The 27,555-nt window shown below is 38.7% G+C and overlaps 1 protein-coding gene across 1 annotated transcript; it reads left to right on the top strand.

Annotated features, from left to right (window-relative positions):
* Positions 1–5,866: 5,866 nt before the first annotated feature.
* LOC127790926 (uncharacterized) lies at positions 5,867–6,710 on the top strand. The gene is made up of 2 exons (XM_052320658.1): positions 5,867–6,384; positions 6,623–6,710. The coding sequence occupies exons 1-2, from the start codon at positions 5,867–5,869 to the stop codon at positions 6,708–6,710; spliced, it is 606 nt and encodes a 201-aa protein (XP_052176618.1).
* The last annotated feature ends 20,845 nt before the right edge of the window (positions 6,711–27,555 follow it).

Below are 27,555 nucleotides of genomic sequence, written 5' to 3'. Positions count from 1 at the left end.
TTTTGGCACGCAAATCGAGGTTGTGCACGAGGATTAAGGCGATCCAAATACATCGAGGTGAGTGTTCGCCCCCCAAACTTGATTTACGACGAGTGTCTTACCCTAAAAACTTGGTGTTGGTTCTATCTAAAAGTATTGTGAATTCATGCAAAATGGTTTTGTTGCATGTAAACAATAACCGGTAACGGTTGGTTTTTATAAGGGAGGCTTGTCTCTAAACGTTTTGTACTCGTGCATTGCATTTTATAAAGTTGTTGTTTATATGATACTTTGAATTGTGAAATGTGACATTGTCTTGAGTTTTTGTGTGTACGTATAGAGTGTCAGCCTAAGATGTTGTCTGGATAGTGTAGCCGTAATTCTGCAAGAGCGTGACAAAATAATAGAGGTATGCTAGTGTGCATGTTAGGATAGTCGTCTTGGTTTTCGTGCCAAATCATTTGGTCAGGGAAGTTGCACTAGGACGACTAGGTGGTCCATATTATGTTGTTCATGTGGGATGTCAGCTTAGGATGTTGTCTAAATAGTGTAGCCATAATTCTCCAAGGGCGTGACTGAATAATAGAGGTATCTTGTGCTGGTGAGTATGCCAGGATAGCCGCCTTGATTTCCATGCCAGGCCGTTTGGTCAGGAAAGTTGCACTAGAATGATTAGGTGGTCCATGTGAAATTTTGGAGTTGGGATTGTATGGTGGTTTCCAGATGCTTAGAGTGGGAACGTAATCTGGAGAGATGCGTTGGCTTGCCTTCTTAAGTTAGAATCGCGTCATGTCATCGTGTCGTCGAGTTGGTATGGTGGCATAGCTTTTAGAGAGACTTGGTTTATTTCATATCTTGCATTCATTCATGAAAATGTGTTTTGAACTCTCACTTAGATGTTTCATCATCTAATTTGGACTATGTCTCTTGAATATTCAAACGTTCCAGGTGAAGGCAACGGTGCAAAGGGAAAGGGAATTGCTGAGGAATGACGACGATTAGAGGATGTTTTTATATTATGTCATTTCGGTTATGTTGTTTATTTTGAGAACATCATGTAAAACATTGGTTTGACTTTATATTATGAATAAAGTGGTTCGATTACGACCTGTTAAGGTTTCGATCTAGCTTCCGCATTTGAGATGATAAACCTGTCTTAGTTTATTGATGGTTTATAGTTGATATACTGAGAAGGTATAACGGGATCTTCAAGGAACGATTTTGTGTTGAGTTTCTGTTGATTGAAAAAAAAATATCCTCAGAATCTTACGTTATGTATCGCCCCGAGAATTGGGGTGTTACAGCATGGTTTGTGTGCGATGGGATGTGTGAGCATTTGCATGACCCGGTTGGTCTAAGAGCCAACTTGGGTTCTTTAGGTGAGCCGGTGCATTTAGAGTATATTGCATGTATGAATTCCTATGTGGGCGTAGCTGTTAGATATAAGCCCTTAAGACCAGTTCTAATGACACAACAGGGCTTAATCTTGTAATTCTTTAAACCTTATTTAATGGCAAATTTTATGTTTAATTTAATTTGCAATATGATTTGAATTGAACATATAAATATCCTTTAGTATAATAAGGAGTGGATATCATTCTTAATTGTTAAGAATAATCGAGACGGATAACCCACAATACGTTATACTATAAATATGTTCCTGGCCATAGAGTTCCTAACTTGGATAATTAGTAACTCGCAAAGGCCGGCACATTGTCTTCCTCCTTGTTCGGTATAAGATACCGAAAGATAAGATTGGTGGGTCTCGTACCACTCTGTATAAGATACAGAAAGAAGACGAGTAGGTGCTTGTTATAGGAACGAGTTCACTGAACGGGACTGTTAATATTGAATCACATGGATTTTATCTCACGGGTCAATGATTCAATATTAACTACGGATTTGCATTAGTCCTTAGACCTGAGATGACATGGATATCTGTGTGTTGGTGAATTAGGATATCAACGATATTATATGGTTATCCTAATCAGGGATAGTAGTACGTATCTATGTGCCTAGTTCAGTAACACACGAGGTATATGTGCATCAGACATGGAATCTATCACCTCGAGATATACGAGGAGGATGTCCTATGTGATCCAGTAGTCACTTGACGATAAATCCTTGGCCGAGGTAATATGACGATGGAATTTGGATTCCGTAGACGGTGTGTCATATTAGTCAAGTGTGATTATTGGATTTGGTCATACGACGAGATCGAGAGATTTGACCTACTGACCGTGATCTCATATCTCGTCAGGATATAGTATGATAGAGGGACTGTATTGCAGGGCACCGTAGTGTAAGGTTCACATTCCCGCTTCACATTAAATTGGGTAATCATGACATATTGCTAGATGTCACTCGTGATTTACGAGAATTAATAATTAATTAATTTTCGTTGCCAATTTAATTGTGAACCCAGAAAGTCCCACCTAATAGAAATCGTTTTAAAAGAAAAATGGGCAAATTTAGTAATTATGGAATTACTAAATTATAAATTCAATTATTTAAGAAATAAGAATAATTAAATAAGTAATATGATTATTTATTTAATTATTAATCTAGATTGAGCTTTTTGCTAGCACCTAAAGCCCGGCCCAATAGCATTTAGGGTTTTAGGGTTTCTTGTCTATAAATATAACATTAAACCCAGAATCCAATTAATCAATTCGTTGGATCAAAAACGAAAATTTTAGAGAAAATTTTCGTGTCCCTTTTTCTCTCAAGTCTATTGAAGTCTTGACGGTTTCGGGTGGACCAACTCGGCATCTCACACGTGGGAGATATCCGGTAGGTTATCAGCTACAAAATTGGATTTCGTTTCGAGGTAACTTTTCGTTTTTGTGTCTTCGATTTAACCGTAAGATTTGAAAAACGTGATACCAATAAAATCAGATTTTATTTTTCGCTGCGTATGATCAGATCATGTTTTCTAACAGTAGCATGACCTGATACTTGGTTTATGAGGGCATTGTCATCACGTTTATGCTACAAAAGCTATTGCATTTCCTATTTGTTGCATTGCATTGTGAGGATGTATGGCTATAAGTGATTAAGGGAAGTGGGGTATGGCCCACAGTGCGAGTGATTATGGGAAGTGGGGTACAACCCACAATGGAATAATGATAAAGTAGCCTATACGGGCTGCTAACAGGTTTACATGTCGGACTTGGGCGCCAGTGTGTGTCTTATATCGGTCCCAAGGATCGTGTAACATCCCGCATCAAGCGATAGGAAGGACCGGAACAACTTACCCGGATGGGCCTACACGAACTTCCCAGGGGGGTCACCCATCCTTGGATTGCCCCAGGTCAAGCACGCTTAACTTGGGAGTTCTTTGCCAACATTCAGCCCAAAAGGTATTGTAACGCCCCGTAAATGCCAAATTAAATTAATTTTGGGATAATTGGATTTAAAAGAATTATTAAAATAAGTTGTTGGGATTAAATAAAAATTTAATTATATGATTTTATGGAAATAAGAAATTAAGATAATTAATTTTGTTATTTGGGAATTTCTGGAAAGAGAAAAAAATTAAAATAAATTAATTTGTGTGATTTTTAGAAAGTTCAGGCATTTCTGTAATTATTATAGGGGGTGATTGTGTGATTAATGGAAGTTGTGGGGTGCTGGCGTGAATCGCGGAAGAGGGAAAAAGTCACCTTAAATATAATATAAGTTATATATAGGTTAAGTGAAGCTTGCGGGCGCGAGCGGTCGCGCGCGAGACTGCCAGCGGGGAGACGCAGGTTCGAGCCCCGCTGGTGCGCGCGCTGTGAAGAAATTTTGGCTGATTTTCAGCCAAAATCCTTGCCCAAAACGGCGTCGTTTTGGGCAAGGCGGTGGCAGCCATGCGCAGCTGCTGGGCGCGCCACGTGGCGTGCTGTGGGCCGCCCCTTTTGCCTCTTTTAAAGCCCGAATTCGGGCACTTCTTTTGCTCAAACAGTGAGCAAATTTTTACAGAAAATTCAGCAGCGTGCGCGACGTAAATTGTGAGATTTTGGGGCTGAAAAATTCAGATTAAATTGCGTTTAATTCCAGATTTAATTATCCAGGTATGTAGAGCAGCTAGTAATTAATATTCTGTACGGTCAGAATTTCGTTTTGCGTCCAATTTTATTAATTTTGGCAAATAATTGGGATATTGCAGTTTGTATAACTTTTACTGCTTTTGGACCCAACGAGCCTAAGGATATCTCTGATAAGGCAAGTTCTTCTTACCTATCTCGTCGTTTCTGTCGTTGGCGATTTATTGGGCCTCCCTTCGTTTGTTTCGGCCATTAATTAATTATGAAGTTTTTAAACGGTTAGTTTAAGATTTAATTTATTAAATGGATCTCGTGGGTTTTATTCGTTGGTTGCCTACGGGGGTTTGTGCCACCCCCCTGCCTGTTGGGAATGATGCCGTACTCACCCAGGACTAGGTTCTTAGCGGTTCGGGTATTAATTGGATTTTTTGGTTATTTTCTGGCTGGAGCGGTTGTGCAGTGGGGGCTAGGATCGATGGTTCGGTGACGGAGTGACTGTCGTACGGCCTACCTTAGGCCACCGGCGAGTCTCTCCTACCCACTGACCGTTGACCGGTGCCAGGCACTGCTAACTTGCTTAGCCGTTATGTGATTATAGCATGCCTGCTTATATTTTATCCTCGTTGCATGGCTTGATGTGCACATGGGTACGGGCTGCATGTTGGGATTAACATGATTTGGTTATGCTTGGTCACGGGCATTTTAGCTTGATTATAATGCATCCAGCACGGGCATATGCATCGTTTGTGGCTTACTATATGGGCGGAGCATGGCCTGATGCTTGGATGTATGGGCGCCTGGTATCACGTTGATGCTCACTACGCCATTGCATTTTATGTGCATTGCATGGCTACTGATAGTATTTAGTTCTCGGACGGGAGTACCGTTCCGAGGGAGCCTATGGCTCGGTTGTCGGGAGTACCGACGTGGATACGGATGACGGGAGTACCGCCCCGGGACAGTGCGCACAGGTTTGTTGAGGATATTGTTGCCTTCCAGGGCAGCGGCAGGTTGGTATGGGACTTGGGTGCCAGGTGTCTTGTGTGGGCCCCAAGGACCGGTATGTGCTTTCACTATACTGCACCGTTGTGTTGTAGCGTCTCATGACTTGTGTGTACTTGTGGGGCTGTGTTTGGGATGGTCTCTTCTTTTATTTATAGCCTTTCATTTCTTATAAACTTGCTGAGTCTTGCGACTCACCTTGCTTTCCATCATTCCAGGTAAGGGTAAAGCAAAGGCCGAGGGCGAGGATCGTTCCATTTAGCAGCCGGCCGCGTTGGTAAGGTGTACAGTTAGCTGCCCCCATCATCTCTGATGTTTTGCTAGAGACGCTGTCTTTTATTTTTGACTGTGCCAGGTTATCATTTGTACCTCCTATTGTTGGCACAGGGTCTGTATGTATTTTTATATACTCCATGACCGCTGTATCAGCGGGGTGCTTGTGGGCATGCATGTTTACCGTTTTTCTTCCGCTGTTAAATTTCTTATTTATGCATGCCAAGGCATTTTTGTCTTTTGTCTATTCCTCTTCCCTTCTGTGAGCGCACTCGTTCGGATAGACCGGGTGGTTGGGATATCCGAGCGGGGGTGCTTACAATGTTGGTATCAGAGCGTCATTAAGTCTATTTGGGGGACAAGTAACTGTACACCAAGGCTGTTAGGTAGAGTTAGAGTGCTAGGACGTGTCTGTTATTTCGAAATGCGTTCTAATTAAATTTGGTTGTCTAGGTATCATGGACGCACGACGTGGGCGAGGTCGTGGTAGACCGTCGGCACGAGGTAGAGGACACCTTGTCCCTACTCCGGAGGTTCAGGCTACAGGTGCGGGAGAGCAGAGACAGCCAGGACCACCAGATATGCAGGAGACATTAGCGGGTATTTTACGAGCTGTAGATGTACTGGCAGCATCTCAGTTGCGACAGGAGCGCAGACATGATGATAGGACCGCTACGGCCCAGGCGTCGCATTCAGGTACGTCGGGAGCAGGGGACGGTTCAGGTGCTACAGTGCTTAGAGATTTTATGGCCTTGCGACCACCAGAGTTTAGTGGAGGCGCTGATGCGACGGTGGCTGAGGATTGGTTACTAGCGGTGGAGAAGCATTTGAGATCCATAGACTGTGCAGAGGCCCACAGAGTTCGGCTGGGGACTTTCTTGTTACGAGGTGACGCCGAGCGGTGGTGGGAGACCACCAGACAGAGATATGGCGATGGAGGTCCGTCATGGGCACAGTTCGTCGAGGCGTTCAATGAGACCTATGTACCGGCTTGGATCAGAGAGCAGAAGGTGTTTGAGTTCATTGAGTTACAACAGGGCAGTAAGACAGTTACGCAGTATGAGACTGAGTTCGTGGCATTATCTCGTTATGCTCCTGAGTTAGTGACCCCTGAGTCGCGTCGAGTTAGCAAGTTTCAGAGGGGGTTACGACCAGAGATCCGTCATGCCATGGCTGGTATTGAGGCCCCTGACTTCCCTACGGCTGTTCAGCGAGCCCACGCGGTGGAGAGGGATCGATTGGAGGCCCGAGCAGAGCAGTTAGTCTTGAAGGGTGCAGGGAGCAGCGGTAAGAAGAGGAAGTGGGATGCAGGCAGCCAGAGTTCGGGATTTCCACAGTGCCGGCAGTGCGGGCAGAGACACCAGGGGCAGTGTCGGGAGGTACGTCGAGATGTATGTTATCGCTGTGGTCAGCCGGGGCATTTGAAGAGAGACTGTCCACAGGCGCCTAGACCGACTACACCAGTCCCACCAGCCCCACCAGCTACACCGGCCACAAGGCAGGAGATTATTTGTTTTCGCTGTGGACAGAGGGGCCACCGAGCGAACAGGTGCACCCAGCCAGCACAGAGTGGAGGGCCACGGACTGGAGGTGTGGGGCCCAGACCAGTTCAGAGACAGTCTGCACCTAGGACGCAGGGTGCAGGAGCACCATTACCTCTTCCAGCAGCACAGCGCCCAGGACCTACAGAGAGAGTTCAGATGCAGGGACAGGCATTTGCAGTGTCAGCGACCGAGGCAGCTGAGAGCAGTGATATAGTGCAAGGTATACTTACTCTCTATGGCCATGACGCACGTGCCCTATTTGATACAGGTTCCACCCACTCTTTTATAGCACCCCATTTGTTGCATAAGATCCCAATCCCGTGTAACCCCTTACCATATGATTTATCTATTTCGACACCGGGAGGGACGGTGTTGTTGGGGAGTGAGATGGTCAGGGATTGCGAGATAGGGATTTACGACCAGGTATTTGTGGGGGATCTTGTTGTTTTGGCGATCCAGGATTTTGACTTACTGTTGGGTATGGATTGGCTCTCTCGGCACTATGCTCGGGTTGATTGTCGTCGGAAGGTAATATCATTTGAGCATCCGGGGAGACCAGTTGTTACATACCGGGGTGTGAAACCAGTGGTGACTACGCCGATGATATCGGTTATGCACGCCGAGAGACTTATTCGACGTGGGTGTGAAGCCTACTTTGCGTTCGTGACCGTGATAGCGGGGGAGAAGAAGGAGTTGGCTGCCTATCCTGTGGTGCGAGACTTTCCAGATGTGTTCCCAGATGAGTTGCCGGGACTACCACCGCACCGAGAGATTGATTTTGCGGTCGATCTGATGCCAGGTACGCAGCCTATTTCCAAGACTCCTTACCGTATGGCTGCCAATGAACTGAAAGAACTCAAGGTGCAATTGCAAGATCTTTTGGAGAAAGGTTTTATTCGGCCGAGCACATCGCCATGGGGGGCCCCAGTATTATTTGTGCGCAAGAAGGACGGGTCTATGCGACTTTGTATAGATTACCGACAGCTTAATCAGGTAACAATCAAGAACAAGTATCCCCTACCCCGTGTGGATGATTTACTGGATCAGTTGCGTGGTGCATCGATGTTTTCCAAGATAGATTTGCGGTCAGGTTATCATCAGGTGCGAGTCAGAGATGAGGATATTGCAAAGACCGCATTTCGTACACGTTACGGCCATTATGAATTTGTGGTCATGCCATTTGGGCTGACCAATGCACCTGCAGTGTTCATGGATCTGATGAATAGGGTATTCAAGGAATATTTGGATTCTTTTGTCATAGTTTTCATTGACGACATCCTAATTTACTCACCGAGCCCTGAGACACACGAGGCACATCTGAGCGTGGTTCTGCAGAAGCTCAGAGATGAGCAGTTATATGCCAAGTTTTCGAAATGTGAGTTTTGGCAGACCCGAGTGGTATTCTTAGGACATGTGGTCTCAGGAGAGGGTATCTTAGTAGACCCAGAGAAGACTAAAGCCGTGATGGATTGGCCGAGACCAATGACAGTGACAGAGATTCGGAGTTTTCTTGGCCTTGCTGGGTACTATCGACGATTCATAGAAGGTTTTGCACGGCTTGCATCGCCCCTGACGAAGTTGACAAGGAAAGGCGTCAGATTTATTTGGGATGAGTCTTGCGAGAGATCATTCCAGGAGTTAAAGCGGCGTTTGACTTCGGCGCCAGTACTGACGATACCCAGGTGTGGTGAGTTATTTACTGTATATAGTGATGCCTCGTATGCAGGGTTGGGATGTGTTTTGATGCAGGACGGCCGAGTGAATGCTTATGCATCCAGACAGTTGAAGAGGCACGAAGAGAATTATCCCACACATGATCTGGAGTTGGCGGCTGTCGTGTTTGCCTTGAAAATTTGGAGGCATTATCTTTATGGTGAGAGAGTCCAGATATATACAGATCACAAGAGTCTCAAGTATTTATTTTCGCAAAAGGAACTCAATATGAGACAACGCCGTTGGTTAGAGCTGCTTAAAGATTATGATTGCGAGATCCTCTATCATCCAGGTAAAGCCAATGTAGTTGCAGATGCGTTGAGTCGTCGTGGAGCATCAGCTGCAGCTATGATGGTGCAGGAGTGGTTCTTATTGGAGCAGATGAGTGATCTTACTATCTCAGTGGCATCTGATAATCTTACACTCTATTGCGCTGCCATGAGTATCCATTCGGATCTGGAGGGTCAGATTCGCGATCGACAGCGACAGGATGTGGAGCTTGTCGCGATTATGGCTGATATGGAGAGATTTGGTCCATTGGGGTACAGCCAGAGGGACGATGGCTTGCTATTGTTCCGTGGGCGGATTTGTGTGCCGAGGGACAGTGATATCAGGCAGAGGATCCTAGAGGAAGCTCATCGTTCTCCCTATACTATCCATCCTGGAGCGACGAAGATGTACCAGGGCTTACGACGTCAGTATTGGTGGAGCGGCATGAAGAGGAGCGTAGCAGAATTTGTATCGCGATGTTTAGTGTGCCAGCAGGTTAAGGCTGAGCACCAGAGGCCTGCAGGATTGTTACGACCTTTATCTGTGCCGGAGTGGAAGTGGGAACGCATAGCTATGGATTTTGTCTCAGGATTGCCACGATCCAGCCGGGGGTATGATTCGATATGGGTGATTATCGATCGGTTGACTAAATCAGCGCACTTCTTACCTGTCAAGAAGACCTATCCTATTCATCGACTGGCCAAGCTATACATTGATGAGGTGGTGAGACTGCATGGAGTCCCAGCTAGTATTGTGTCAGACAGGGATCCTCGGTTTACCTCACGATTTTGGGAGGCGTTGCAGAGTGCTATGGGGACCCAGCTGACTTTCAGTACAGCTTTCCATCCTCAGACTGACGGGCAGTCGGAGCGGACCATACGGACTTTGGAAGATATGCTCCGCGCCTGTGTATTGGATTTCTATGGAAGCTGGGATGATCATTTGTCGTTAGTGGAGTTTGCCTACAATAATAGCTTCCAGGCCAGTATTGGGATGGCACCATTTGAGGCGTTGTACGGGCGACCATGTAGATCACCGCTTTGCTGGACCGAGACTGGGGAGCGAGCGTTACTTGGACCGGAGTTGGTGGAGCAGACGACAGAAAAGATCCAGTTGATTCGGGCTAGGATGAAGGCAGCTCAGGACCGTCAGAAGAGTTATGCTGATAGACGACGCCGAGATTTGGAGTTTGATGTGGGTGATCATGTTTTCCTTCGAGTTATGCCGATGAGGGGTGTTCGACGCTTCGGAGTATCTGGCAAGTTGAGTCCTCGCTATGTGGGACCGTTCGAGATATTGGAGCGAGTCGGATCGTTGGCATACCGGTTAGCTTTACCCCCTCAGTTAGCCCATGTACATGATGTCTTTCATGTTTCTATGCTTCGCAAGTATGTGGCAGATCCCGGGCATGTTATCGATTACCATCCGCTCATAGTACAAGAGGATGCGTCATATACCGAGTTGCCTGCTAGCATTGTGGATCAGAAAGAGAAAGTGCTCCGTAACCGTACGATTCCCTACGTGAAGGTCCAGTGGCAGCGACATACCCCTGAGGAGGCTACTTGGGAGCTAGAGGAGGACATGAGGCGACTTCATCCTCAGTTGTTTGCCTAGCCAGGTACGAATTTCGGGGACGAAATTCTTTTAAGGGGGGGAGGATTTGTAACGCCCCGTAAATGCCAAATTAAATTAATTTTGGGATAATTGGATTTAAAAGAATTATTAAAATAAGTTGTTGGGATTAAATAAAAATTTAATTATATGATTTTATGGAAATAAGAAATTAAGATAATTAATTTTGTTATTTGGGAATTTCTGGAAAGAGAAAAAAATTAAAATAAATTAATTTGTGTGATTTTTAGAAAGTTCAGGCATTTCTGTAATTATTATAGGGGGTGATTGTGTGATTAATGGAAGTTGTGGGGTGCTGGCGTGAATCGCGGAAGAGGGAAAAAGTCACCTTAAATATAATATAAGTTATATATAGGTTAAGTGAAGCTTGCGGGCGCGAGCGGTCGCGCGCGAGACTGCCAGCGGGGAGACGCAGGTTCGAGCCCCGCTGGTGCGCGCGCTGTGAAGAAATTTTGGCTGATTTTCAGCCAAAATCCTTGCCCAAAACGGCGTCGTTTTGGGCAAGGCGGTGGCAGCCATGCGCAGCTGCTGGGCGCGCCACGTGGCGTGCTGTGGGCCGCCCCTTTTGCCTCTTTTAAAGCCCGAATTCGGGCACTTCTTTTGCTCAAACAGTGAGCAAATTTTTACAGAAAATTCAGCAGCGTGCGCGACGTAAATTGTGAGATTTTGGGGCTGAAAAATTCAGATTAAATTGCGTTTAATTCCAGATTTAATTATCCAGGTATGTAGAGCAGCTAGTAATTAATATTCTGTACGGTCAGAATTTCGTTTTGCGTCCAATTTTATTAATTTTGGCAAATAATTGGGATATTGCAGTTTGTATAACTTTTACTGCTTTTGGACCCAACGAGCCTAAGGATATCTCTGATAAGGCAAGTTCTTCTTACCTATCTCGTCGTTTCTGTCGTTGGCGATTTATTGGGCCTCCCTTCGTTTGTTTCGGCCATTAATTAATTATGAAGTTTTTAAACGGTTAGTTTAAGATTTAATTTATTAAATGGATCTCGTGGGTTTTATTCGTTGGTTGCCTACGGGGGTTTGTGCCACCCCCCTGCCTGTTGGGAATGATGCCGTACTCACCCAGGACTAGGTTCTTAGCGGTTCGGGTATTAATTGGATTTTTTGGTTATTTTCTGGCTGGAGCGGTTGTGCAGTGGGGGCTAGGATCGATGGTTCGGTGACGGAGTGACTGTCGTACGGCCTACCTTAGGCCACCGGCGAGTCTCTCCTACCCACTGACCGTTGACCGGTGCCAGGCACTGCTAACTTGCTTAGCCGTTATGTGATTATAGCATGCCTGCTTATATTTTATCCTCGTTGCATGGCTTGATGTGCACATGGGTACGGGCTGCATGTTGGGATTAACATGATTTGGTTATGCTTGGTCACGGGCATTTTAGCTTGATTATAATGCATCCAGCACGGGCATATGCATCGTTTGTGGCTTACTATATGGGCGGAGCATGGCCTGATGCTTGGATGTATGGGCGCCTGGTATCACGTTGATGCTCACTACGCCATTGCATTTTATGTGCATTGCATGGCTACTGATAGTATTTAGTTCTCGGACGGGAGTACCGTTCCGAGGGAGCCTATGGCTCGGTTGTCGGGAGTACCGACGTGGATACGGGTGACGGGAGTACCGCCCCGGGACAGTGCGCACAGGTTTGTTGAGGATATTGTTGCCTTCCAGGGCAGCGGCAGGTTGGTATGGGACTTGGGTGCCAGGTGTCTTGTGTGGGCCCCAAGGACCGGTATGTGCTTTCACTATACTGCACCGTTGTGTTGTAGCGTCTCATGACTTGTGTGTACTTGTGGGGCTGTGTTTGGGATGGTCTCTTCTTTTATTTATAGCCTTTCATTTCTTATAAACTTGCTGAGTCTTGCGACTCACCTTGCTTTCCATCATTCCAGGTAAGGGTAAAGCAAAGGCCGAGGGCGAGGATCGTTCCATTTAGCAGCCGGCCGCGTTGGTAAGGTGTACAGTTAGCTGCCCCCATCATCTCTGATGTTTTGCTAGAGACGCTGTCTTTTATTTTTGACTGTGCCAGGTTATCATTTGTACCTCCTATTGTTGGCACAGGGTCTGTATGTATTTTTATATACTCCATGACCGCTGTATCAGCGGGGTGCTTGTGGGCATGCATGTTTACCGTTTTTCTTCCGCTGTTAAATTTCTTATTTATGCATGCCAAGGCATTTTTGTCTTTTGTCTATTCCTCTTCCCTTCTGTGAGCGCACTCGTTCGGATAGACCGGGTGGTTGGGATATCCGAGCGGGGGTGCTTACAGGTATCCAGCTGGTGTTGTTTCCTTTCTTACACTATCCTCAATATATACTAACTTCTTTGGGCTCTCGGGGTATTGCAGATCGTTTGTGTGCAGTTTACTATATGGTTATGCTTTTGGGATTAAGGCATGTTGTGAGCATGGCATGGTGTGTTGTTGCTCTGGCATAAATTGCATGGAATGTTGGGAAAGAGTTTGTCGTTAACCTACAGTCTTTCTTTCTAGAACTTGTTGAGTCTTGTGACTCACATTTGCTATCTATCATTCCAGGTCAGAGATTTGTCTGAGTTGGCAGATACGTTCAACAGAGTTGGGTCTAGATCGTCAAGTCATGATAACAGGTGCAGAGTTCTCCCGAAACTAGATCCTGGGTGTCATGTGTCTGGGTTAGAGTAATGCTTTTATGTTTTTGAGTTAGGTGTATGTTATGTAAGCTTAGGTGGTCTAATGTTGTGAATAGTTATGTAAAGATGATTATGAGATATTATATGATAAAAATGTTATGATTTTAATAAGGGTTGTGTGTGAGTTATAGTTATGTTATTATTCGGTATCATTTAAGTAATGACTGTCTTATGGATCCTCTTGGTGCACAGGGGCTCCGGGAGACCGGTCGTTACATATATAAAGAAATTTTGATAAGAAAAGAAAAAGATAAAAAAGATGGAAGACTTAAAAGAGGAGAAAGAAAGAAAAATAAAAAATAAAAATAATCTTATCTTTTAAATATATAAAGAAATTTAGGTATTTTTCAATTTTTTAGCCTAAGCTAGGCTAAATTAACGACATGATGAAAATAACAACAAATACTAAATGTTAAAAGTATTTACTATATTTTTTCAAGTGTCACGGGATATTTTTTGTAATTATCTTAAATTTTAGTAAGTTTTTTTTTTTAAATAGTGTTTGTTAACTAAAATATAGGGTGAAAAATATTAGATATGAGAAGTATTCTAAATGTTTGTCATTTTAAATGTGTTTGTTAAATTTATCTGGTGATTCTTGAAAAAAAAGTCATGTGACTTTTTATCTTGATTTTTTCAGATATGATTATATCTCACTCGCTCAAGATAAACATATTTTGATCCTTACAGATAAGGTAGTGTTTGTTAAAATGAGTAATATAAAACTCTATCAAAATAACTTATTTGTAAAGTTCAAGATAAATTATTCAAATGGGAGAATTAATAAATTTATCTTGAAAATTCAAGATAAGAAGTCATGTAACTTATTTTTAGAAAATTTAACAAATATAATGAAAATTACTTTTGTCCAAAATACTTTTCATATCTCACATTTTTTTATTTATATCTTAGTTAATAAACGCTACCTAAGAAAAAAATCTTAAAAAAATCTTAAAAATCTTGAAATTATCAAGATAAGGTTAACAAACGTTTGTGTCCTCTATTACATTCTAAAAAAATTAACAAATAGTTTGATAAAAATCTTAAAATATTTCTCAACCTTATCTTGATAATTTCATATTTTGGTCCGAAATGTATTTTATCATTTTCTTGATGCTCCCTTATGTTACTTATTTTAACAAACGATACCTTAGTAAGATAATGTTAGTAAATGTTTTAATACACTTGTTAAGGTATAGTAAATACATTTTATTTTTATATAACATATATTAAATGTAACTTATTTTTAATTTTCAAACATTTTTGTTGGTCCATAAAATGTATCAAAACACGATATACTTAACACCAACTAGCACAAGTGTATGGAGATTAAAAATAAGATACAATAATCCACATTATTTGAAAAATAGGTACATTTATTGTGTAACCATTTTCCCAAGCCTGTCATGACTTTAGGAATTTGAATTTTTTTTTATTACATTTTGACCCCAAGGTATTTCAAAATTATTCTTTTTACGCCTAACATAATAACATCAAATAAAGAATGTTAAGGTAAATAATCAAAGTTTAACAAAAAAAAGGTAGTCTAAATTAAATCTAAAATGAAACATAAGCTTTTAATATATATACATCCAAGTTGAGTTCAAATAGCAATATAAATTCATTTAAAATATAACAAGATAAGGCTACAAATTTGAAATATTGAATTATAATCAAGCAATTGAATAAGGGTACACATTTTTTATTAGATTTTTAAATTGTGATTTGATTAGAAATAGAATTAACATTATTAATTGAATTGAAATATTGTTAACATTGTTAAGACAATATCAACTGTAATAGTTAATGTGACTCCGAGTGTAAAAATACAATAACTTATTGACTATTTTAAAATATACAAACTAATTTAGCCGTGTGCTAAAATGCAACGACTTGTTTGACACTTTACTTCTAATATAAATATTTTTTATATTTTTCAATATGACAACTTCTAACTTCATATTCTTATTTTTCATATTCTCAATTTGTTTGCATAATGAATTATGTCATATATATGACATAAACATTGAGAAGATATAATAATCATATCTATTTTATCTCGTTTCTATCTCTATTTTTATTAACTCAAATATTCTTAAATTTATCTATTTTCTATCTCTATTTTTATTTGTCTTTTCTATTTCATTATCAGAGGGAGAGACATGGTTGTTGGAAAAGCCTTGGAAGCCTCGTATACTTTACAATTTTTTTAGGCAATTTTCTTATTTTTTTTATTATTGTTAAAAGTCATAAATTGACTAAAATATTTTTATATTTGTCTCTCACTTATCTTTAATCTCGTTGTTCATTCTACTTTACTATTTGTTTTCTCTATCTCTTTTTTTTTTTTTCATTTCTCTTTATCTTTATTCTCTCTATCTCACATTCAAACCCAACAATGGTTAAGTGCGGAAGAAAGGTTCACATCCATCCATAGTTGTTGTTGTTGTTGAAATATAACAATTAAAATTTGTTTGTTTCGAAAAAACTCATCGAGCAGACAGAAGAACGAGAGGCGTCTGTTGGCTTTCCTGCCTTGTCTGCAAAACCTGGGGGAAAAGGAAGTTGTCCGAGGTGGACCTGGTCAACTGGCCCAGAAATTGCTCGATTCACTGGCTGAGAAAGCTATGGAACCGAAAGAATGAGAATTGCTACAAGACATTGAGAGATCCTTAAACTAGTGGATAAGTATACAAGATAGAAAGTAATAAGAGACAAATGAGGATTTCTCTCTTGCTAGCCATGTGATGCTTAAGTTAAATGAAGCCTCTATTTAATGTAAGATATATTAATAAAATACAGAAATGTTGTGCGGGAGGAATGTGTGATGAACGAGAAAGGTCTTGCTCTAGGGTTGTTGCTATGGCTTGCTTGGCTTAGACATACTTCGCTTGTCCCGCGAAATTGAAGAGTTGGGGGGTTATTTATAAACATTAGGATGACAAGGACACATGGCATGCTTATGTGAGGATGTGGTGCATTCCCGAAAAAGAATGATACGTCTCCTCTATCAATGGTCTTGTCCCAAGGTTAAGCTCAAAAAGGGCCTTTGGGAAAAAGCCCATGTGCAGAAGAATGGCCAAAAGGAAAAGGGCCCACAACAAGCAGGGCACATTGTTGCGGGGTGATATAGACAGGAGATGTGTCTCTTTGGGTTTCTCCCGGGAGAATGGCTCGACCAAGGGAAACTATGATATGCAAGTCTAAGAAGTTGGTCCCGAATGAATAACGGATGGATGATGATTTCTCAAGGGGATATGCTCCGACCCTGAGAAGGTTTTACTAAAAGGATGGCTCTTTTCGATATTGTTGACACACTAACTACTTCAAAAGGACTCTCCCTTAAAAGTTATGCCACAACAATAGTCAACTACCTTTTTAATTTTTCTAAGTGATGATAGTGACAGTGACAATAGGGTTAAGTCCCCTCATTCTTTGGCCTATTTTGCTTTTTTGTTCTTTTATTTATTTATTTATTTTGCCTCTCGATTCAGTTTTTTCTTAGTGTTGAGGTATTTTTCATTTCAAAAGGCATATCATATTAAACAAATAAAATGATGTATTTTGAAAAAAAAATTTGAAATAAGAAATTTAAAATTACATCATTTTCAGCATAGTATTTTTTATAAACAAAATCTTATTGATATTATTGCTATGGTTGTTGTAACTCATTCACTTATAATTTGTGCCAATATAACATGAAATATAAATCATCCAACTAATATCTCCCTTCGGATTCAATAAATTCTTAAGAAGTTTTCAAGAATTCAGCTTATTTCTTGCATCAAGCTAGAGTCCTGCATAAGATAAATTTGCATTCTAGTTTTCCAATAATTGTAGTTAGTACCATCAAAATAGGGAAGAGTGGTGCTTTGACCATCGATCCTGAAGTGCTAGCAATGTGTGCCATATGTGGATCTTTTACCCAAGGTTGTTAGACCACAAAAAAATAGTGGGAACCTTGCTCTAGTACCAATTGATAGGTTTGAAATGCTAAGTCACACACCTAAAAAAGGGGTGAATTAGGTAATTTAAAAAAATATATAATAGAACTTAAATTCTTTTTAATCCGATTGAGGTTTTACTGATTTAAAACATAAAACATATAAAATTACAAATGTAAAACTTAAAAAATGAAAAGCAAGAAAGGTAAAGGACATAAAAGAATTATAGTGGTTCGGCTTAAACCAAGCCTAATCCACTACCTTATCTCATCACTAAAGATTTTAAATCAAATCACTAAACCTCCTACTTGATCCCAAGTAGGTCCTCTAGTCTAAAACTAGGAAAATTACAAACCTCCTATTTATACACAAGTAGGTCATCTAGCTCACAAGTTAGGAAATACAAAAAGTAAACAAATGGAAGAGAATCTAAAAAATAAATTTCTTAGTTACAAGATCTCTCAATGAAAAATATAAGATTTGAAAAAAATAAGCATTAATGGTCATACAAGCCTAACAAGGAAAAATGAGAGAATGAAAAATGTAGGCACAATAAATTGATTAACTTTCTTGGAAGCTTGGCAATGAATTCTTCTAACCCCTTAAATGCTCCACCAACCAAGTATTTATAATTGTGGGTGAATGCTTCCAAAATTTCGATCATTTGAGGTAATTGGAGCTCATTAAATACGTTACAGAACTAGCCGTTATGAATTTCTACAAGAAAAATAGTTGACAGGAGCAAAGCATCAGTCGACAGCTGTCGACAGATTAGAGCATAAATTCAAAAATTGATCGACAAAAACATAGGTTAGTCGAAAGATGCATCATAGATAAAAAGAAAATGAATTTATATGACATATTCTAAATGATTTGTCGATAGATTAGACAAATATTTGAGATTGAAAGCAACGTGCATTCTGTCGATCAATAGATCAAGATAGATCGGTCAACAGGTAGAGACATAATTGGCTTACAAGTCGACAGATTAAGACAATTAGCATGTTGTCGGTCTACATATTACAAGACATCAATCAATAGATAAAAACCAGGATTGCCTATTAGTCGACAGATAAGAGCCTATTAGTCGACATATTGCCTTAGAAAATTTTTACTTTAATTCTCAATGATTGAAGAATTATTTGAATGAAAATACTTTGTTTTTCCAATCTCTTAAAATGAATTTGACATACGTTGATTAATCATCTCGAGATTAACTTAGGATCATGAAAGTTTTGGGGAAAAGAATATGAGTTCACATAATTTGGTAGATTTGGATTTGAAATTGATTTTTGTTTGAAGAATACCCAAAATAGAAATCTTATTTTTGCATCATTAAAACCAAAATCAAAATATCAACCTTATTAGCTACTGCATCTAGAAATGCACCAAATGTAGTTCCTAAGCTCATTTGAAAATAGTTTAGGAATGAGAAAATATTAAATGCATATAAAATGTCCATCAAATTCATATCCATAGTTTTTAAGAACAAAAGGACAAAACACCAAATTGAAAAGAAGAAAGAAGGTTTAGAATAGTAGCTTATATTTTTTGACTTGAAATATTTTCACACTTGAAAGTGGTTGAAGAGCAATGTAAATACACAATATGAATACGAACAAAACAATACAACAACCATTAACTAAATAACAAAAAAACATATACTTACAAATACATTAGCTTGCTATAACATCTCTTCACAAGTAGTTGTACTTGAAGTTTGATGCCAAAGAGATCTAAATGAAGAAGCCAATGGTCAGATACTTATGAGGAGAAGGTTTGGAAAAATGTGAATTAGTAAAAAATAAATAAGGAAATTATTGGAGAAGTCAATTGTCTAACCTTCTAAAAACACATAAGAAAGTGGCTAGATACTTATGACTTATGAGGAGATGGTTTGGCATATATGGCTGTGGGGGATGATATTTTGGTTTTGATGATTCAAAAAAAAATTATTGAATGATTTTGAAAAACAAATTATGTTATACTTTATCCTATGAAATCAAATCAATTTCTAGTCAAAATAAAACTTCATTCAACAAAATTATTTCTTCGGCACGTTTTCTAAATGGAGATTGGAAAAGCAACATGTTTTGTCTCAAACACATTGGCCAGAATGTTTTTCAAAAATTCGAGCCTAAAATCGTTGGAGGTATCAAAGCAAATTTTTGAAAAACATGAAACAAGCTGTTGACCGGTTATATGAACATGTCAACTAGTTTGCCTCATGCTATCAACCAGTCATAATAGACTGTCGACTGGTTGCAAAGTATGCTCTCTGTAGTTTGTTATCGATCGCCTCTGCATCAAGTCTTGTCGATCGTTCCTAGGCAACAGTTGATCGCCTTGATTCACCTGTTGACCAGTGTTTAAATTTTTTGCACTAACCTGTAAACTGGTTCAATGAATTTGTTGGCCGTTTCTATCGCAAGAGCTTCCAACGATTAGTTTTGGAGCACATTAAATACACTCCAACTACCTCGAACGGTCAAAATTTTGGCAGCACTCTCCCTCAACTATAAATGCTTGGTTGGTGCAACATTTATGGGGTTAGAGAACATTCATTACAAATGTCCAAGTGCTCCAACTTCAAGTGCTCATTTTTGTCTCTTATGCTTTAAATATTCATAGTTTCTCTCAAGGATACTATTGCATTCATTGTTGCTATTTATTTTTAAAACCTTGTATCAATTGAGAGACATTGTAACTGAGAAGTTGAATTCCTAGATTCTCTCTTTTTATTGAAACAATTTTTATCGTTGCCTAGCAAGTATTGTAAGAGGTTTGTATTATTTAACATTTTTTGTTAGAGGGCCTATCTAGAAGATTGGAGGATATTTGTAATACCCGAAAAATTTTGTAAGCTATTGCCATTTAATAAATGAAATATTTTTCCAAATTTTTAAAGGTCTTGGGACACAAATGTAATTCTTGGAAAAGGAATTTGACAAAAGCAATGATGGTGGCCAAATCCCAAGGGACACATGGCGCCATAGGATGAAAGTCATGATGGCAGCCCAAATCTCTATGGCCACGTGTCACAAGGGGAAGAAAGTAATGATTAGGGTGCTAATGTCAAGATCAATGAGGGCTTATTAGGTGATGACAAGTAGCGTAGGAATAATCTCCAAATCTAAGTAATGATTTAGGTAACACTTGGCACCCTAGGATTGGAACACATGGTGGAATCAGCATGAGGCTCAAATCCCAAATTAAATAGCTTAATCTTGGAGTGATAAGTGGTATATCATGATCTAGCCTAGCCTTAAATATGACACTTGGATAAATTTTGTGGCAAGTGATAAAAAAAGTAATAATGAGTAGCGATTAAAGCGACACATGGCGAAGCGAGGTTGGCCGGGCACTTCTATAAATAGGCTATTGGGGGAGGGATTTGGCCATTCCAAAAGGGTGAGGAAGAGGGATATTTAGAGAGAAAATTCTGGAGAAAAATGGGAGAAGTGCTGCCGGAGATCAAGGAAGGAAAAGGCCTTGTCGGGTTTTCGAGCCAGCTTCGTAAAGTATGCAAAAGGTCTTCGAAACCTTGAGGTAAGTTCCAAATTTTTTTATAATCTTGTAGATCACTGAAAAAGGAAGGTATAAGAAAAAATGAGGGTCAAATCAAAGTTAAAACGACCAAGTTATGGCCGAAATAGTGGGACGATCAGAATCTGGCGGAAGCAAGGGGCGACACGTGAGCTTCACGCGCCAGAAGGGGCTACGCGTGGCAGCACGTGAGGCCCCTTCCAGGGGCGCGTGAGGGAGCATCCGGCCTCATTTTTCTTGAAATTTTGTGCTAGATACCTTATATTCAATCCCCACCATTCTGTGTAAAAATATTTGGCATTGGACTTACGAAAGGTCATGTTTTGGCAGCAAATAGTCTCGGTTTGTGTGAAATTAGAGCTTTCCGAATAACCCGAAGGTAATTGGTTTCTTAAAATATTTTTTCTACATGTTAAGCATACTTTTGAGCATGTTGGAAGTGATTGCATGTGCATATCATGTTCACTTCATTTGGTACACATGTTTCTTTCTATTTGTTCATGCATCACTACGTGTCGCTTGTGACTTGTTGTGATTATCATGGGTGAAGGGAGTCTTCACTTGGCTGCGTTGTTAGGCAGTGTTTCATGATAAGATTGGGCAGGGGTGATTGTAACACCCTAGCGTCACATCCACTTGGAGCATACATCTCTGCATTTTGCATTTGCACACATGAAGTTAGTTTTTTACCCTCACTTAGATTTAACGATCTAACCCGGGTGTTCATACCCCTAGAATATTCAAATGTTTCAAATTTATCAGGCTTGGGCTCGAAAGGAAAAAGCCAGGAGGTTGTGCCAGTGTAGTTGTCTTGTTTTACTTTTCCTCGTGGTGTTATAGTGTTGTTGCAAGGACTGTAATATAACTTTAACATTATACTGTTGCGTGGGGAATGAACTTTATTTTCTTTACTGCCTTAATCATTTGTGTGTACGGATGACTATTTGGTGAAAGTCCCTGCACATTTCAGGTTGCTATCCTTACTGTATTTCATGGGATTTCCTTAACGCTCGTATAAATATTATGTTTGTTTTGTACCATATGTCCTATCTTAGGGTTGGGGCGTTACATTATTTTTCATATAATGGATTGATTTTTTAAAATTCTTAGTAAGGAGCTAAGGTAGTGGATTAGGCTTGAATCAAGCCAAACCACCATAAATCATTGTGTTCATCTTGCGTTTGTGCTCTTATTCTCATTGTTGTTTTGGGTGCACTATCTTGATAATTCTAATTAGCATTATATCTTAATTTGCAGTAAAAGACATTTATTTTTCACTGAATTTTTAACATATCCAATTCACCCCCCCTTTTAGTGTGTGTCTTAGCACATTATTTCTATCAGGGAACTGAACTAAAATGTCGTATATCATATACAACATTTTAGTTCTAAATAGTAATATAACCAGCATTATGGTATATGGTTCATCTACAATAATAATGCAATAAACAGATATTAAATAATGCATTCAACACATTAAAATATATATTGAAATACTGAGAGACTCAAATTCTCTTACTTACAAATGCATGAGTCTTCAAAATCTAAATTTTTATAGGTGTGGGGCTATCAATGGTAATATTTGTCAATTCTAAAAATAATATATAAAATTAATTAAATAATTTAAAAGTAACAAGTATTGAACTAAAATTTAAAAAAAAAAAAAAAAAAAAGAGTAACAATGAGTTTACCTTCTTCAAGTTGTTCAACATGATCTAAATTTTCTTCAATACTCATTGGGGTGATAGATGACCGAAGCCAATTGTAATATCATTGACCTTGGGAAAAAAATAATAATAAATAATAAGTGATTTGGTGCGTTGAAGGTAATTTATGAGTATATTTGTTTTTAAGGAAAGTAATTTTAAATCTAATGTGTTTTGAATAAGGGAAGTAAATAAGAAATTATGAAATTTCTTGGGTTGAGAACAAAGTGGGAAAATTGAGCACTTAATTAATATAAAATTAAATTAGGTAAGATAAAGAAATAAGGGAGCTTGTAGCCTAATTGTTGGAAGTGCAAGTATGCATGGAATGTTGGAAAGTTCAAACCTTGGGACGAGCAAGATGCTGGAAATTTTGGAATATTATTAAGGAACAACCAAAGAACAAGTTAAATACACAAATGCAAGTAAGGAATTGAAGGGGCTTTCAGCCAAGCTGGCTGTGCACTCACAGGAGCTTCTTTTTGATCGTGGGTTCGATCTAAGAATGGGAAATATTTTGAAGTCAGATTTTGGGGAAGAAAGCTAGAATTTTCCAGCAAATTGATGGAGCAAAACAATGTTGTTTCAGTGTCAAATTAAAGCCCAAGAAGCTGCCAAGTTGCAACCACGCATCTAGCAACAAATAACCTTGATTTTGGTTTTTGCCAGTTGTCAATTTCCCCTCCATTTCATAGCTTTCATACCCTCCTTGTGAAGCCAATTTACAACCACGTAAGGGAGCAATGGCCAAGGTGATTACCAGCCTAGAAATTGAGGATAAAAACTATGGATTATACCATGGATTTTGGGAGAAAACAGGGGACGACCGAGCCTATAAATAGGTAACTCAGCCATGGAAGAGGAAGCATGAAGTGAAGAAGAGAATCAGTTCGTGAGAAGAAGAAATCGACAGAAAGGTAAGAATATTTAAGAGTTTTGATTTATTTAGATTAATTAGTTTATTTTGATTAGTTAATTAATTAGTTAGCTAAATTAAATTAGTGGATAATATTTGAAATTAGTTAAATTATTAAATTTAATTCGTGACTAATCAATAAATTACTTAGCCTTATGTATAATTGTGATAAGGGTATTGCGAGTACGTTACCAATTTGTGCAACAAACAGAGTTAGTCACAAAACGAATTAAGGTGAGGGTTAATATGTTTTGTGTGTAAATTTCTTTTGTCATCGCTTGCATAAGATGTTGAGGAAATGCCTAGGCATGGGGTAGTGGGTTTCGGACAGTGAGAGTCCTAGGACGGGGTCATAGAGAAAACCACTAAGGGCCACCTAAAGCCTGAGATAGGTGCGGTGGACAGGCTTGCATGCATAGTGCACTTCATTTTTATCTATGATGTCATACTCATTAATTTACTGCATTGCATATTGCCTTTACCGAGTCCCCGAACTCACCCCCTTCATTCCCATTAACCCAACAAATGGCTCGGGATCTAAGAAAAGGAAAGCAGTAGTGGTGGAAGAATCACCAATTAACAGTGATTACAGGCAATGAGAATGTGGATCATGTACATGTCATTTATGTAAATTATATATGCTTTGTACTTGATAAAGGAGACAGTTATGATTTAAATAAAATTTTCTTTGGATCAAGTTAAGGTTTCCACTATAAGTAATTTAGTGTATATGATTTGCTTAAACTGTTAAAGTATTCTATTGAGCATGCTAATACTTAATTTGATTGGTATTTTAAGGACCTAGTCGGGTATAAGAGTCGGGTAAATTTTCGCTGCCTATGTACTTAAACCCAAATACTCGACAGTCAGAGGCGGCGAAACCTAGACCCCACCCAGAGTGCCCATATTATTTTAATACTTTATAATGATGGGGCATAGTCGTCCTTCGAGATAGGCTGGGGTTGTAACCACGAGTTATGGTGACACCTGGTAGTGGGGGCTAGGGCGTCACACCAATCTTGCATACAAATTAGACTTTCAACTACTTTAGGAGATAGAGAACTCCTAAATGGATCAAGTACTCAACCCCTTGTACTGAAGGCAAACTCTGACACAATAGTAGAAACTAGAATTGCCAACACATTGACTACAACGCTACCCTGCACATTTATTTATCAAAGCAATAACCAAATTCGTCAAACATTAATCCTCTTATTAAAGCAGGTAAAGGGCGATTATACTCGCTAGTGTGCGAGTGTGCGTGTAGTACAATTTTAAATTTATATTTTGGTGAGTCTGAGTCGGTTCATAGGGAGATTATTTATGGATGAAAACAAAAATCACAGAAGATTTGATTTTAGGAGGTGATTGAAATGATCTAAAGGCAAGAATTAAAACTAAACTAATACTAAATTTAAGTAGCTTGGGTCAAGACAATTTTAGTGTCAAAACCAATTAATTCTCGATTTAATAGAAAAGATCAGTAATATTCATCTGAATTAAGTTTCGCAGATCTGTCAGTAATTTTAGTTCAAGATAATGATAATTCTTGTTTAAACAATCTTCATACATGGCATGAAAATTCTAAGTTAAGCAATTATCATAAATTGAATTATATTCCACAGATAGAATTTATAGATACAGATTGATCATTTGGGCTTGGGTATGAAAACATTTCCAGGTTTAGCAATCTCCATACGTGGCATGAAAATTCTAAGTTAGGCTTATGTTCCAATCCAAACTCAAAAATATACTATACGCATACTGCTCAAATTAAATCAAATTAATAATACACATTTGAAGCTCAACTTTCTTTGGGAATCATTAGCGTTGGATACTGTTTTTGCCTTAACCCAAGATTGAATTTAGCTACTCATTTTCATTTGAAAATAAATTGGCAAGAATTTAAATAACGGAATTAAAAGACAGTATTTAAAAGACAATATTTAACCGACCATATAGGCGATGTATAATTAAAAGACAATATTTAACCAATCATATAGGCGGTGTATAATTAAAAGACAATAATTGAAAGACAACATTTAATCGACCATATAGGCGGTGTATAATTAAAAGATAATATTTGAAAAAGAATATTTAACCGAGCATATAGGCGGTGTATAATTAAAAGATAATAAGAATAACATAACACAACTATATGGAAACTAAAGTTTGAAAAATTGAGAGATAAATTCTAAAAACGCAACTATATAAAAACTAAAGTTGAAAATTTGAGAGATAAATTCTTTAAACACAACTATGCTTTCATTATATGAAAAATTGGATGGTTACAAATGCAACCGAGTGAGCTATTTATAGCCCACAAGATGCAATGGAGACTACTCAATTATCTAATTTAATAATAAAAAAAGATAAACAAATATATAGTTTAATAATACAAAGAAAAACAAAATATCTAATTACTTAAAAAGTTCGGGCCAAAGTATAGTTCTTGGAACTTCGTGACTTGATGTGAGCAATGACATCATACCAATCCATAATGTAAGCAATGATGTAAGCAACTCTTGGGACTTGGGCTTTTCTTATTTTGGGCTTGGGCCTTTCTTGTGTTGGCTTTAGGCCTTCCTTGTTTTGAGCTTGAGCCTTCTTTGTGTTGGGCTTACAATCCATATATTATATATATATTATATATTTTTTATTTTATATATTATATATATTTTTTATATTAATATTTTAAAACCTGCACGTAATCACAAAATGCATAATAATATTCAATTTAAACCATTTTAAGATCAAACTAAGAGTCAAATTATAACAATTTTTTTACAAAATTGACCACTAATCACATATCCCGAGCCATAGAAGATAGAATAGGAAATCGATGACAATTATCTTTCCATTAATTCAAAATGTCAAAGTCATCAATTTCCTTCTCGCACACATCACTTAAATACTTATTCCATTTTGAAGGCACAATTGTAGACCCACTATCACTGGTGGACTTATACTTTTTGAAACGACAACTAAGCAAGTTTGGTCTACCAAATTTTCCCTTCTCGACATTCTCCACAACAGGTGGAGTAGACACTTGAGACGATTTTCTTACTTCACCTTGAGGTACCAATTTTTTCTTATATTCTTTATACAAAGCATATACGACATTTTTTAAAAACAAAACTACAGCATCCATTTTCTTACCTAGATACATCTCCTTAAGTGCATACTTCATAAACTCTAACTTGTGTCTAGGATCAAGTATCACAACAATGTAAAGTAGGTGATTTATTTTTTTCGGATCCCGTCAATATTTATCAAACTTTTCTTTTATTTTTCTGGCCATATCACTCAACTCAAGATCATCACCCTCCTGCCACTCATGTAAGAAATAGTGAACGGTACTAATCTCATGGAAAAATGTGTTGTAAGTGACATATGAAGAACCTAAAACTAGAAAAGTAAGCTCATAAAATTATTGTAACACTCTAACAAACATTTTGACCCTCGTCCAATCCTCTGGCTTGGATCTCACATCAATAGTAATAATCTATTGCAGCTCATTATTCCAATTACTTGTACCAAAATCAAGCATAAAACAAGGTTCTTACTCATCAAATCTCTCAAAAGCCCTCTCAAACTTTTGAACGATCTCTAACAACAAGTATGTGAAGGTCCATCTAGTTGCAACATCCAAAGAGAATAGGCCCTTAGATTCGATTTTTTCCACTTCTACACATTTTTTGAATTTTCTTAGTCTTGCTGGAGATTGTCTAATATATCTGACTGCATCCTTAACTCTTATTATTGATTCATCTAGCTCTTTCAACCCATGTTGCACAACCAGATTTATTAATAATAAGCCACACACCTCATATGCAAATAATGGCCACTCATAATGCTAGTATCATATTTCACTATTTTTTTTTTTTTTTAACTTACCCACAACATCATTTGAACTAGCATTATATATTGTCAAAGTAAAAACTCTATTGAGTTCAATTGCCATAGCAATGGCATCACCCTTGTGACTAGATACTAGACAAAAATTTAATTTTTTTTCTTTAATGTCCAATTATTGTCAATATAGTGCGCTGTCAAGCAAATAAGGGATACAACAATATATAGTGGTTCGGCTTAAACCAAGCCTAATTCACTACCTTAACTCTTCAGTAAGGATTTTTCAACTAATCCACTAAAAATCTCCTATCTCTCCGAATAGGTCCTCTAGCAACAAGCTAGGTATTACAACATCTTGCTTAAACAAGCAAGCCCTCTAGTAACAAGATAGGAAATAAACCTCCTATAATCAATGTAGGCCCTCTAGCAATCTTGATAGGAAAATCAAGAAT

The sequence above is a fragment of the Diospyros lotus genome, chromosome 14, assembly GCF_014633365.1.
Source record: "Diospyros lotus cultivar Yz01 chromosome 14, ASM1463336v1, whole genome shotgun sequence".
NCBI classification, from domain to species: Eukaryota; Viridiplantae; Streptophyta; class Magnoliopsida; order Ericales; family Ebenaceae; genus Diospyros; species Diospyros lotus.
The sequence above is the reverse complement of the archived record's forward strand: the minus strand, read 5'-3'. Positions and strand labels throughout refer to the sequence as shown.

Coding starts and splice junctions, on each gene's coding strand:
- LOC127790926 (XM_052320658.1), top strand. CDS start 5,867: ATGCAGGAGACATTAGCGGGTATTTTACGAGCTGTAGATGTACTGGCA. Junction 6,385..6,622: donor TTATCTCGTTATGCTCCTGA/GTTAGTGACCCC, acceptor GGATTTCCACAG/TGCCGGCAGTGCGGGCAGAG.